This window comes from Desmodus rotundus, chromosome 3 (assembly GCF_022682495.2).
Source record: "Desmodus rotundus isolate HL8 chromosome 3, HLdesRot8A.1, whole genome shotgun sequence".
Taxonomy (NCBI): Eukaryota; Metazoa; Chordata; class Mammalia; order Chiroptera; family Phyllostomidae; genus Desmodus; species Desmodus rotundus.
Genome location: NC_071389.1, coordinates 21348382 through 21363225, shown reverse-complemented (window position 1 = coordinate 21363225; position 14844 = coordinate 21348382). Strand labels below are relative to the sequence as shown.

General features: G+C 48.1%; 1 protein-coding gene across 1 annotated transcript in view; it reads left to right on the top strand.

The window, feature by feature from the left end:
- Positions 1–14844, top strand: part of CSMD2 (CUB and Sushi multiple domains 2) — a 548714-nt gene that overhangs the window by 100714 nt on the left and 433156 nt on the right. Inside the window, exon 3 of the mRNA XM_053921210.1 lies at positions 255–367. Coding sequence (XP_053777185.1) covers positions 255–367 — 113 coding nt within the window. The remainder of the gene's footprint in view (positions 1–254; positions 368–14844) is intronic.

Sequence of the window (14844 nt, the reverse complement as noted above, 5' to 3'; positions counted from 1 at the left end):
GGGGGACCTCCAGCTCAGGGATAGCCCACGGCTTCAGGGGAGTAGCTCCCCATGTTCCTGGAACAGGAGATCCCTCATTTCCATCACTACTTTGTCTTTGAACACCTCACGTTTGACTGGTGGTAGGCTTCTTTTATATCCCTCCCCATCCCTAGATGAGCATTGTGCATCCAACAGGCACTCGATAAATGCTGAACAGATGAGCAGTTCCCCAGGGGGTCATTCTTCCTAAATTGCACCTCTTCGTCTTTCAGGCTCACGGGCTTTCAGCTGCCAGCCACCATCGTCAGCGCGGCCACCACCCTCTCTCTGCACCTCATCAGTGACTACGCAGTCAGCGCGCAGGGCTTCCACGCCAGCTATGAAGGTAGGTGCCCCCCAGCCCTGGTACAATGGGACATTGTACCAGCCGCAGGCAGGGCTGGGATGCTCTACGCTGCAGGGAAGGGCTGCTGCAGGTTCAGAGCTCGGGCCTGTCCTGAACAGGCTGGTTATTGACCAGTAACTCAGTTACGTGAATTGTCTGCCGTGCGTTTCCAGGAAGCTGAGAATTGAAATCAGAGCTCAGCTGCCGTAGTTTGTCCTGAGGGCCTGGTAACATCTACTTCTCTGTACCCTTAACTGGGTTTTGTTGTGTTTTTATTTTTTTAATTCTGTTTTCTATTGGGCTTAAGTGTATAAGGTACCTCAGCTTGGTTGTGGAAATAAGAGCAATATAAACCCTAAGTAAAAGAAATAAAATAAGTCACTGAAAAAATTTTCTGTTCAATCTAGTGACTGCAAAGAGTCAGTTTTATATCATTCAGAGAAGAACAATTACTACTGTTTCCTTAACAGTGTGGATTAGGGTTTCATGGTTTGAGTTATGCAAATAATTTCCACTTCTCTCAGCCTGTTTAAATATGGTGTTAGCATTCAAATTAACACTAATATCTTTGGATTATACACTATTATTATTATTATTAATTTTATTATGTTAGTTCAGAAGGTGGTACTTCTGGATCTCTGTCATTTCCCTGGGAAATTTACATCTCATTAATAGGCAATTGTGCTGCTCTTGGCTAAGACCCGCACTGCTATTTTGTGTTGAGATCATTAATAGACATATTTTAAGACTGTTAATGATAATTAATAACAGTAATGGCACAATACCCTACTAAAGCATGCCAGTTATTCTAAAGCTTTCTTTCTCTTGCCTCCAAGAACTTAAAAAATAAGTGATGCCAGCACGCTCTCCCTCTGGGGAGCGCACCCGCACTTTTCCCTCCCCTGCCCCTCCTCCTGGCCTGTTACATTTCCTTTCTCTCTTCTGAGCTCCTAGGCCCTTCTGCCTCTGTAACTTGTTTCCTGAGCCTCTGCAGCCTGGCTGGCTCACTTCTACTACCTCTGTAACTTTCTAAATAAACTTTCTCTTAAATTTGAGAAAAAATAAGTGATGCTTTCTTGACTAGCATCTATATTCTGTAGCAATATTCTAGGTCTGTCCAGAAAAAGCCCAGCCATTGTTAATATAATGAGAATGGTTGGCATGGCGTCTGTGTAACCTGGCAGCCAAGGAGAGTGGACTGGAATGCGCATGTGTGAACAATGATGACTTCACTGTACCAGTCAGTGGGGTTGGTAGATGCTGGTGAGTGAGCATGTGTACTGTGTGGCCATCGCCTTCAAAATGACTGAGCAAGTAGAGCAACGAATCTGCATCAAATTTTGCATTAAGCTTGAACATTCCTTTGTGGAAACTACTCGGAAGATTCAGAAGGCTTTCAGGGATGATGCAATGAGTGCAGCACAAGTAAAAGTGTGGCACAAATGCTTCAATGATGGTTGAGAATCTCTTGAAAGTGATCCACATTCTGGAAGGCCAGCAACAAGCAGAACACCTGAGAATGTTGAACATGTACAGGCTGCAACTAGCAAAAATGTGTGAGGTCTCAAGGTACCTACTTTGAAGGGGACTGAGGCATCCTTGTCTATATTTTTAAAGATTTTATTTACTTATTTTTAGAGAGAGGGGAAGGGAAGGAGAAAGAGAGGGAGAGAAAGATCAATGTGTGGTTGCCTCTCATGCGCCCCCTACTGGGGACCTGACCTAGTCTGCACCCCAGGCATGTGCCCTGACTGGGAATTGAACTGGTGACCCTTTGGTTTGCAGGCCAGCACTCAATCCACTGAGCTACACCAGCCAGGGCAAGGCATCATTGTCTTATGTACAATGTTTCTTGATTCTTGTACCTTCTTCAATAAATGTCTCTCTTTTTTCATAGTACATGGCTAGATACTTTCTGGACAGACCTAACAGAAAAGGATTACACCTTTGTCTTGTCTTGATTTGTACCAAAAGAGGGCAAAGCCCACCTTCTTGGCAGATCCACCCTTTGTGGTGTGTGGGACACAACTTGATGCTTTAACTTGGGCAATTGAAGGATTCCGAGGAGGCCTAAGTTATTTTTAACTAAAGCTTCCTGAGAAGGCTCCAGAGAAAGTTCTACCTGCCTTTAACTGAGGGCTCCTGAGAAAACCTACCTGTCTTTAAAGTGAGGTCTCCTGAGAAAGCCCACTGTCTTTTGCAAAATCAATCAGTTCCTCCCAATATCAAGCCTGTGATCTTGGTCCCCCTGGTTACATCTTTCCTCTGAACCTTTGGCCTTGAACCCAAACAAATTTTCTCCAAGTTGGAGCTACCACTTCCTTACTAAGAGAGGCCTCTTTAGAAGCTCTGAACAGCTTGTCCGACCATTAGCAACTTCCACACTGTGTCGGCCTTGGGGAGACTGGCCGTGCTCGGGGGTGGCTGGGGCAGTGAGTCAGTAGCAACACAGTTGGTACCTGCAGAGACCCTGTGTGCTGACACACGGGGGGGACGCAGCTAGGCCCTCGTGGTGTCTGCCTTCAGCATCCCTCACAGGTACTTGTGTAAGGTCTGTTCTCTCATGAGGCTGAAGAAGAAAGTGTCCTAGCAATCGCCGACCACACTGTCCGCCCTGGGAAACAGGGCCAACACCTCTCTGGCCAGCAGAGCAGATCTGCGGGTATACTCACAGAGCCCTTCTCAGTCAGAGGTTCTAGCCTGCAATTCATGGGCAAGGTCTACAGTTGGACGTCAGAGGTCTGCAGATCCCTGGTAAATAGAGACACAATTCCGAAGATATAAGGATATATATTTTTTTTCCCTAGGAAGGCTCTAGAATAGGGATCAACAAACTAGACCTCCCCCTGCACCCCCTCCCCCCAGGGCTTCATCCAGACCCTGGCTCATTTTTGTAAATAAACTTTTATTAGAACACAGACAAGCCCATTTGTTGACATATTGTCTATGACTGTTTGCAACGCACTACAACTTCAGAGTTGAGTTATTGCCACAGACACCATATGGTCTGCAGAGTCTCAAGTATTTACTATCTGGCCCTTTACTGACCCCTCGTCTGGAGCTGTGTGATGCAACACAGTAGCCATTAACCGGGCGAGACTAGTTACATTTAAATTAATCAAAATTAAATAAAATGTGAAATTTTGTTTCTCAGTTATACTAGCCTCATAGTGTGTTCAGTAGCTACATGTGGCTGTAGCTACCGTATTAGCACAGATGGGGAACATTCTGTTATTACAGAACGTTCTCCTGGACAAAGCTGAGCCAGAGCTTCCACCAGATTCATAAAGGGTCTGAGATTCAAACAAGGTTATAGAACATTAGGACAAAGTAGAAGCTGATGGTTCCTATCACCTTCCTCCCACCTGCCTGGCACAGCAGAGGCAGCCCAGCTGTGCGAACACTCAGCATTCCACAGCAGGACCCAGGGCAGAAGGAGGGGCTTCTACCTCAGCCACATTTTGGTGTCAGGTCTCTAAGTCATCGGCACTAAGCTGACAAAGCCTTGCGGGCGAGGCCCAGTGAAACCCAGGGCTGGTGGACTGGTGCAAACAGGTTGCTGCAGCTGAGTAAGCCCCTCTGTAGTCACCCAGGCAGGGTTTCTGCCAACTCCGCAGTCTGTGTGGCTGCTGTCTTTGTGCTGACCGGCAGACTGGGTCACAGATGTCTGCTGACACCAGAGTCCGGTGCAGAGAAGCCAAGGCTGGGGTTAACACCAAGCCCCATGAATCTGACTTAGGGCCGCACCATGGCTCAATTTGTGCATCGGGAAAAGTGCGAGTGGCACAGACTTTTGGAACACCCGCAGTGGAGGGGCAAGGAGCGAAGGTGGCAGGAAGCAGGAGGGGCAGCCCCTGCTGGGAATATAGCACGTGGTACCGGCGCCCACAGCGGGGGCCTGGGCCCTCTCTATCATTGCACCTACCAGCAAGATGCCGGATAATCCCATATTTGGGGATTTACTGATAAACGCTGACTTCTTGAGCCTATAACTGACTGACCTTGGGCAGATTTTAAACAACAATCTGGGCCTTATTGTGGGGGCACAGGGAGATCCAGTAGTCAAAAGGACTCTGAAGAGTTGGCTGTCAGGGAAGGAAGCCAGCCCCACCCTCCACTGCAGGGTTCACCTTACTCATTTGTGCCGAACAGCAGGAAACAAAACAGACAGGCAGGCAGGCAGGGAGGCAGACAGGCTCCGTAGAAGGGGCCCCTACTGGCCCCGGCTGCCTCCGCTCAGGACAGCCTCCTTCGAGTCTATTCAGGAAGTCACTGCACCCATTCAGAGTGACACCAGGCCTTGCTCTCCGTGGCCCCCCTGGCCAACATCGATGATACTCCTCTATCAAAGTGAATTTGATCCTCCTCCAGCTTCTTGGGAGAGTGACAAGTGCAGATAAGGGACTGAACTGCTGCTGGGGATTTGGGAGAAAGGTGAAGTCAGGTGAAGAGTGTCACCTCACAGCTGCTGCTGCTTCTTCAAGGAAAAGATCAGAAAGGCCAGTTGTGAAACACTGAGACAACAGGAGATGCTCGATTTGTCATCCCTGGGGGTCAAGGGCTTGTGCTGCAGCGCCGGACATGGGGATTAGCTTGTATTAAGCGCTGACTGTATGCCAGGCACTTTGTGTACATGATCTCATTTAATCCCCACGGCAGCCTAGTGGACAGACCCTACTATCTCCTTCTCACAGGTGTCCGATCTGGGACTCGGGAGTTCTGCAGTTCAGCATTACGGCTACTTGGTGGCCAGGAGTGGCTTTTCGGGCACTAAAAACCACACTCTTCTCTTACACTGCTCCTCTTGCAAAACTGCTGGAGTAAGGCAAAGACTGGCGACTCCATTTCACAGGCCAGTAAACTGGAGCTAAGTGAGAGGCTGGGGAAGGACGCCACGGATGATGTGGGTCATCCCAGGGAGGCAGTGAGGGGTGTGTTCCAGAACTTCCCAGTTAGGGTTGCTGGATAAAATACATTGTGCCCAGTGCAATTTTAAATTATTCAAATTTTTTATATTTGATTTTTTTTAAAAAATATAAGTATATCCCAAATATTTGCTGGGACATACTTATACTAAAAAATATATATATCTATTATGTATTTGAAATTTAAAGTTAACAGATGATTCTGTATTTTTATTTGCTAGATCTGGTAACCACATTCTCAGCACTGAGGAGCCCTCAACCCATTCGCCCTCTCCTCCTGACTCCCAGATCTGCCCCCGTCCTGCTTTGCCCAGCTGGGGCTGCCGGCTAGTGCAGAGGGCCTGGCCACACGCCTCCGCCGTTCCAGGGAACGCACCCCCAGACAGCTCCGTGCGGATGCACGCACGTGTGCACACAGGCTCAGATCCGTGTGCACTTGGTGTTATGCTGTGCATGCAGTTCTGTGATCCAGTTAATGAGGCCGACGTTCTTCTGTGTTCATAAAAGTAGTCCTGCTTTGTCCTTCCTAATGACTACCAGGGAGGGAGCGTTGTGGTTTGCACAGACCACAATTATTTAGCCAGTCGTCTTCGGTGGACATTTAAGTGAAGAATATCCTTGTACATACAACTTAAACCCTCATCTAATTATCTTCTTGGAATACATTCTTGGAAGTGCAGTTGCTGGGTCAAAGACTGTGCACATTTTATGTTGTGATACATAATTCCAGTGACTTTAGAAAGGTGGTGTTGACGCCCACGCCCCCCAACAGCGCCTGAGAGGCCCCATTTCCCCCACTTGACCTACCTTGCATGTTGGTGAGTTTCAAATCAGTTTCATTGATTAAAGTGGGTGAAAAATGCAGCCTCATTTGTGGTTGTAATTTGCATGTCTTTGATGATAGAGAAGGTTGAGCCCCAGTCGTCACTTACACGCCATTTGTAGATTATTCTGTAAATTGTCCCCATCTCAGCCTGCTTTTCTTTGGGGGTGTTAGGATTTTTGTCCTATCTTTTTTGTAACTGGGTTTGCATATGAGGGCTGTTAATGTTATGAGTTTCCTTTTGACGTGCAGCAGTTTTCATTTTTATGCCAGTAATTTAAAATTTTTAATTTGTCTTTTACAGTCTACCTTTGGTGTCATGCTTGAAAGGCCTTTTCTATGCCTGGATCAGATAAATATTCATTTAAATGTTCATCTTAGTATTTCAGAGTCATATTGTTCCATTTTGCTTTCAAATCGCTTTGGGACTGTGCTTGTCCAGGTTTCCATGAGTGTCTTTCTGTCTCTGAGTCCCTCACGCTCGCTGTGTGTCCTTCTTTCTCTCTCTCTGAGTGTGCCCAAGCCTCTTGCTTCCCAACTTGCCCTTCTTGTGTCTCTCCCTGACGTTTCTGGTCTTGCTGCTGTTTGGACGTGACTCCTCCCACCCTATCCCTTAGGCTTCCCCTCCTCCACACACAACTCACAACGATTGTATGGGATTGTTTCTGTCTATTCCAGACTGATGGGCAGCAAACAAGAATTATAAGATCAGAAAACAGCAATTAGATGAAAGTCTCTGTAGGTTTCTAATGCCTAATCCTAGTTGCACCTTTGCGTTCACGCAGCATCAATCTCGAGCAGGCACTCGGACTCTGTCTCGAAGGAGAACCCGTCTCTGAGGGCTGGGTCTCAGCCAGTTAGATCTACGTAATCATCCAGATCTAAAAACAGGTATTTCTGTTCAGCTAAATCTGTCATCCTGGCATCTAACTACCAGGATACAGAAGGCTTCCTTAAATATCAGACCTGTTCTAGTTCACGTAGAATCTAGAAGGATGGAGAACCTTATTTTTGCAAACTCCCTGGTAACCATAAGGGGAGAGGTGGCAGAATACAATGATTCAGACCTCAGTGTCTGGGTTCCGACATAGCTGGAACGAAGTCCCGTCTCTGCCACTCACGTGCTGTGTGACACTGGGGAAGTTATTTTGCTCCCCTGAGCTCTGGCCCCCACATGTGTAAAATCAGGGTAAGGATGAGGCTCCACAGCGTTGTTGTGACGACCAAGGAAGAGAACAAACAGGTCACATGATGTGCAAGTCCAGGGTCTGGCAAATCGCTGGAGATCTGTAAATGTCAGCTGGGTAATGAAGTCGCCCTCATCCTGACCTTACTTGGCTGAGCTTCTTCAGGAGATGGAAGGGAAGATCTATCAAGTCCGTAGGTCACAACCCCAACCCCACTGCCAGGCCCTGGCTCCTGAGTCTGCATGAAATCCTCACCCCAGTTGTTTCACGGTGTGTCTGATCTTACCAACGGACTGTGGCTTCTTGGAGGAAGGACCAGAGAATTCTCCATATTCATGAGCCCCAGCACTGTCTGAGGGGGGTGAGGCCTCGGGCCCTGTCACCTGGTGGATTGGAGCTGATGAGGTCAAGGCCAGACCCTTAGTCTTTTCAAGGCCTCTTTTCTTTGTGTTACAGAGATGTTGGCATTAGACCTAAAGATGCTAGTAACACGTTCAGTAGGCCCTAGGCTTTGTCTTTGTAGACAGACAGACAGACAGAGACACACACACTCATAGAAACACAGGAACACAGCACTTTCCATATTATTGTCATATAATTCAGGTGCTCGGAAGCCCACCCACGATCCCCTAGTCCATCTGAGAATCTGAGCCCAGAGAGGCTGACATCTCACATAAAGGTCATAGTGGAGATTCTTTCATTCATGAAGCTAATGTTTGCTGAGCACCTACTGTATGCACTGCCTGATTTTTCATCCCAGCCTCATTGTCACCATCATGATTTGTCCCCTCTGTCCCTATCCTCCCACATTTCCAAGGAGGAACAGAACAGGGAAGGAAAAAGGAGGGCTGGATTCAGTGTCACTTCTGAAAAAACACCTTGGTGTGCTTTGGCTACTGGTGCAAGGTCAGTAATGTCACCTCTGAGTAAGGACCGCGGCATGGTGAAACAGGGTCAGACAGACATATCCGTGAGAGACAGACGGACGAACACAGAGCTCCCTGTCGTTGCTCGGCTGGGGGAGGCAGTTTGGAGCAAGCTTCAGGACAGCGTGTGCTTTCCTGGCTTTTGCCGGTGGGAGCGGGGTGGAAGGTGATCGTGCAACTGTGCACACATGGAAATTGGGGTTCAGAAATGGACCCCTTCTGACTCACTCCGTCCTGGAATTAGACCTGCTGATTCCCCTCTTCCAGTCTCAGCCTCGGATAATTTCCTCACTCTAAAAGAGTTCCCCAATTCTGGGGCATTATGCAGACATCTCAAAATTGGGCTAATGGAAGCTATTCGACTATATATATACTGAATATGCAATTTGCACCATTCAGGCCACGGCGGGCCAGAACAGCAGGCCTGGCAAGACCTCCTCGAGGGTGGGAGGTGGTGAACGTCCTTTTCTCTGCCCAGGAGGGGTGGTATGTGCTTCCTGAGTGAATTTGTTCCATTTCCGATGGCTCTGCCTTGGGAGTTGGAGAATATTCCTCTTAATCAGTACTGTGGAGTAGCAAATTAATACATAGAGATGTGACATTTGAGACAAATTGGGCAGCACTTCTCAATAAGTGGGGAATCAGGATGAATTTCATATCACGTCTTTAACAATCCCACAAACAGTTCATCATGCATAGTGATATTTTCCCCTTTGGGGAAGGGCATTAGCATACCTTGAAGATGATATCATGCCAAATTCTAGGGCCCTGAACCTGCACACATCAGGGTAACAAAAGATACAACGATGACGGGGAAGGAACATTTTCAGGTTGCTGGATTACCTATAGGTAAGGTGTACATCTACGTGACTTATTTTCTTCTCTGTTCCTGTTCATTCATTGATTCATTGATTCATTCATTCCACAAATATTTACTGCGCACCTGCTCTATGCCAGGTCCCAATGCAGACTTTGAGGAATATGAATGAATAAGAAGTGGTACCTACCTTCAGGGAGCTCTGAGACCTAAAATGGTTGGACAGGAGTAAGAGCAGAGGAGCAGGGGTCAGAAAGAGCTGGGTTCAAACCATGGCTAGCTCTGAGAACTGAGCAAGTCTCCCAACCTCCCTGAGCTGACTTTTTGCAAAAGAGAAATGGTAACTCCCACTTCAAGGGGCTGTAATGAGGACTAAAAGAGTTAACTCATGGGAAACGCCTGGACAGAGTCTCTCCTCAATAAATACCCACTCCTCAGCCACGAGGAGAAAGTTGTTGCCCTGTTTCGTCGGGCCTCTGCAGATTGAGTTTGAGCTCTGTCACGTCCTGGCCGTGTGAGCTTGGGCAAGGCGCGGAACCTGTCAGGTTCCTCCTGTGGAAAAGAGAATAACCCTCTCCTCCTTCTAAGAGGGGTGTGAGCATTAGTGATTAGGTATAGAAAGCACCTGGCATGACATTTGGCACATAGTAGGCACTCAGTAAAAGGAGCCTATTATAGTAGGTCCTGATGTATTTTGTGGGAGTGAAAAACAAACTCTTTCCCATGACAAAATCTTTGGTCAAGACTTGTGGCTCTCCAAGAGCAGGGAAGTCACTCATTTTGTTTTCGTTTTCTTTCACCACGGTGCCTTAGTCCAGGGCTTGGCACACAGTGGCACACAGTAGGGACTCTGCAGTAGTAGCCAGGGCTGGCCTCTCCTAACCTGGATCCCCGCTAGTTCATACTGGGCTTCTGGGCAAATTAGTACAAGTGGGCATGCCGAGGGGACATAGCCCTGTGAGCACATGGCTTAGCGGTTGGAGCACAGGTTGGGTTTTAGTTCTCATCATCCCTCTGCACAGGCATCCCTTGGCTGTACTCGACCTGAACAACGATCCGTGGGGGCCTTGCTCCAGAGCCTTCCTCCTAGGAGTCAACAAAAGATTCAGACAATCTTCAGATGCTAGGTGCAAGGATCTTGGAGAGCATTCACTTAAAACCTCTGATTGCCTTTAGGATGGAGTACAAATTCCTTACCTGGCCATCAAGCCCTGGGCATCAGCCCTACTTCTACCCCTCCCTCCTACAGCCACACTGGACTTTGTCCAGTCTCCAGACCACAGTGTGGGTCCCCACTCATTCCACAGACACTCTCAGTCCCCTCTCCGGAAGCCTCCCCCCACCTCACTGCTCTTCTCTTCTTTTTTCCCTTTCAGTCTCTACTTAAACTAAAGCCAGGCACCTGCCCTCATGCACAGCACTCGCTTTATGTTCTCTTTTAGCTCCATGCATGTCTCCTTCCCTAGTGAGCATCCCTTGTGTACTTCCTGTCCCCCGTGTGCATTCTCCACTCCTGTGTGTGGTTCTAGGCAGCTGGAGCGCACTGAAACACACAGAGATTACGAGCTCAGGGCCTGGAGGGAGAATCGACTCCCAGGCCAGCCAGTTATTAGCCAGTGTTAGACTTTGAGCAGGTCACTTAACTTCCTTCGACCTCCCCTGTCAGAGGAGGACAGTGATACCAACAATCTCTACTCCATGGGATTATCACTGGGAACACATAAGGCAACACGCGTCAGGGGTTCCTAGCAGTGCCTGGTATGGAAGAAACGTCCAAAAGCAGCCACGTGGGCTCTAGCCCAGGATCTGACACATGGCAGATGCTCTGTAAATAACGGCTCAGTAAGTGAGTGCATAAGTGATCATCTCCCCCAACATAAAAGACCCAGGCGAGGAAAGAGATTGGCTCAGGGTTCCTGGAACCCCATCTCATTGACTCTCAGATGCCCTCCGTTACCAGATGCACCACTTCGTTTGATGCACCATTAAGAAAGAAAAAGATGCTGCCAATTAAAGTATGACCTGCCATTGATTGTAAGACACATCCTAATTTCAAAGGTATGAAGTTATGGTAAAATGTGTACCCTAGAACCGGTGAAATATGGCAGCTGTTTAATTGCTTTTGACCACTCCTCAGCCTCATTTGGGCTGGGTCCATCCGTCTGACCTCTTCTCGGACCCCGGGCTCCCTGACTGTCAGGGCTCCTTTTCAGCATTCATGTGGTGGCTCACGCTGGCCACGTGATCACCTCTTAATTTATTCTTTCAGCTCCAAGTCTCGTTAGTTCTCAATTTTCTGCATTGAACTCTGTTTAACACCTATTAGCATAGGTCTTCATCTCATAAATGCTCTTTTCATGGGAGGCAGCAGGATGCCCCCGTCCTGACCCTCCCTCTTGCATCTGTGACCAAGCCAGGGGAGCACACAGAACCCACACATGACTTATTCGGGACCACTGCCACCCACTCCCAGCCCCTCCCCGACAATGGCCCCCGTGGCACAGGGAACACCACTGGGTGGGGACCGGAATATGATTCCTCCCATTTGGATGGGGGTGTGTGGGAGGTTCGGTTTTAACCACCACTCTGGCAGTGGCTGTAGCTGGACACATGTCTGTCTCCCTCCTATGGACATGGCAACCCACTGTCTTCCACCCTGGAGGTTCAGGGGAATGCCTTTCTTCTTGGGGTGACATTTATCTCCCACAACATGAGCTGAGCATCTGCGGGGAGGAAAACGCTTCCAAACAGAAATATCAGATTGAATATTCCAATCCTCCCTCTTCCCACTAACTGATAATTTGGGGCTGACTAGCCACTGTTTTGGATTATTCTTTCCAGCCCTTCCCTTCATTAGTGTGGATGATTGAGGACTGAAGCCATTGACGTTGCATTTTAACAGCAGAGAGAAAAGCACTTACTGCTTTAGGTGGGAGATTCTGATTTGGAGGTCTGGTGGAGGACAGATAACCGTCTCTGTCCTTCCCCTATAGATGATCTTGTTAAACAACCACCTGAGTGTCCACATACAGACCACAGGGTCCTAAGCCCGGGGCCTCTGAGGTGAGGGAAGCAAAGGAGCCAGCCCTAGTTGAGCGCCTTCGTCATGCCCAGTGGTACACTCGGAGCTTTGCAGATACTGACACATCACCACCCCCTGAGAAGGCCTTAGGATCCCCATTTTACAGATGAGGAAGTCAAGGCTCAGAGAGGTTAGCTATCAAGGTTACATGGCACCTGAGGGTCATGCTCAGTGTGAAAGTGTGTTTGTTTCCAAAGTCCACCTCTCTCCACTCTGTGCTGCTTCCCAAAATAAATCCTGCACACACTTCTCTAAGCCCCACCCCCACCTTTGCGGACTCCACAGAAAGGAAGGGCATGGAGAGTCAGGTGGGTCGGCACACGGTGCTGGGGCGCCTCCCAGGGCCTGTGGTCCCCAGCATGGCCTTGTCGAGGACGTCCTTGCTGCCTGAGTCCCTGTCTTGTGCACGATGACTGTGCTTCTCTGCTTTTCAACCAACGCTTCCTTCCAGTTTTTTCTTCCCGCCCCTCCCTCAAGGCCTTTCTCTGGCCATATTTCAGGAGTAACACAGATTGGGCTTGGTAGTGAATTAAATTCCCAGGACTTAGGTCTTGTGAAGTGAAGGGCGTTGGAGGAATGGGAAAGCTAAGCACATTTCAGCCTCAGGGTCTCTGTACGTGCTGTTCCCTTTGCCTGCACTGCCCTGCCCTGCCCTAGTGGCCCCCTAGCTGTCTCCCTCATTTTGTTCAGGTCTCTGATCAAACATCCCCTTATCAGAGAGGCCTTTGCTGATCACATTGTATAAAAGAGACCCCCCCTCACTTCCTCTCATCCCTTGACATATGGAATGATTATTGCTCATTTGCTTTTTGTCTGTCCCCCCTCCACCCCCCACCATAATATGAGCTTCATGGGAGCAGGGTCTTTTTTTTTTTTTTGCATTGTTATTGTTGTTCTTTGATGAATCCTGATGAATCCTCGGTTCTTAGAATAGGTCCTGGCATGTGTTAGGTGCTCAGTAAATATTTGGTGAATAAATGAAATCAAGGGCCAGAAAACAGAATGAGCATACATATCGCATATCTGCAGGAAACCCTGCAGGGTGGAATGTAGAGTATGAGAAGGGGAGATGCAGGAGCTGAGCCAGAGGAGGGTCAGGGGCCAGCCTCAGGCAGTGCCTGGGAGGCTGTGGGAAGGAGTCTGGGCTTTATTTGCAGAGAGAGGCCATCACCAAACGGTCTTAAGCAGGGAAGTGACACAGTGAGATTTGTGCTTTAGAAGTGGTGAGGAGGGCAGGGGGCAGCCTAGAGGCCAGGCAGTCAATTGTGGAAGGGAACTGTTGCCAGCACAGGACATTCCAGGACCTTCAACAGCACCAGGGAAGGTGCCAGGGCAAGGGGAGACCTTCCCCACAATGGCCCCCTAGCCCGAGACTCACTCCACACTGCCCATATCCCCAGTGGATGGGTTGCGAAGCTGCGGGCACGGAAGGGCTGCCCGACATACGTGTGGGGCAGCTTGGCTTTTCCAGCGCTGAAACAAAAGTGTTCGTGTTATTGTCTCTTCTGCAGACATTCAGGTGTGACTGTAACTGATTGTAAACTCACCTTAAGAGTTCTGAGGAACTGGTGAATGTTCAAGTGCCGGGGTGTCCAGTTATAAGTGATGTGGATGAAGCCCTAGAGCTCACACTTGGAAATTTTGCAGGGGATTCAAGAGTAAATACATTGGACAGTGATTGTAAGGATGATAGTGAAAGCTGATGTTGCTTCAGCTCTTTCCAGATGCTCTTCGTAGTGCTCTACGTTTCAACAAGCAGTCTTCACAGCAATTCTATGAAGCAGGCACTGCTGCGATCCCCATTTTACTGATGAGGCACAGAGAGGTTAAGTAACTTGCTTGAGGTCACACAGCTAGTAAGAGGGTTTGAACCCAGGTGGTTTGAACTGGGCTGCAAGAAGCGAATAAAACAACTTCACACAACCGGGATGTGATTGGATCCAAATAAAACATCCCACTGTAATAGAGCAATGCCTAGCTTTGTACCTTAAAGAATCTAACAAACGGAAAAGACGCACTAATCTGACTATATTCACATGTAAAAGTTCTGTATGAGAAAAACTAGAATGCAAAGAAGAACGGACTGTTAAATGCTTTTATGCCAGTTAGGGCCAAAAGGGTTAATCTCCGCGTTCCACAAGGAGCCCACACAAGGTGGTAAGAAAGGTGCCTGGAGTTCACACCAGAGCAAACAGAGTCAGCAAGTCAATGTACAGGAAGGCCATTCCGCCTCTCTGGGAATCAAAGCAATGTCCATTAAAACAACGAAAGGACGCTCTACCCCTGGTGAATGAGCTGGAAGAGCCTGGGGAGGGTCCGATGGACTGCTGGAGCACTCGCAGAGAAATAGGCACCGTCACACACTTCTGGTGGCATGTAAAGTGGTCCTTTGGGAACCCAACTTGATGACATGTTTTCAGAGTCATAAAATGCTCGTGTCATTTGACCCAGTTATTCCCATCCTGGGAATATAATTCAACAGCGGAGAACGTTACAGCATGAAAGTGTTGATTTCAGCATTATTTACAATGATGAAAAATTGCAAACTGTAAAAATGTCCAACAATAGGGGAATGACTAGGAAAATTATGGTACATCTACCTAATGGATTTATGCAACCATTTAAAATTATGAAAGCATTATTTAGTAATACAGAACATGTTCATGATAGTTTCAGTAAAAACGCAGAATGCAAAATTGTGTCCCCATATTTATGAC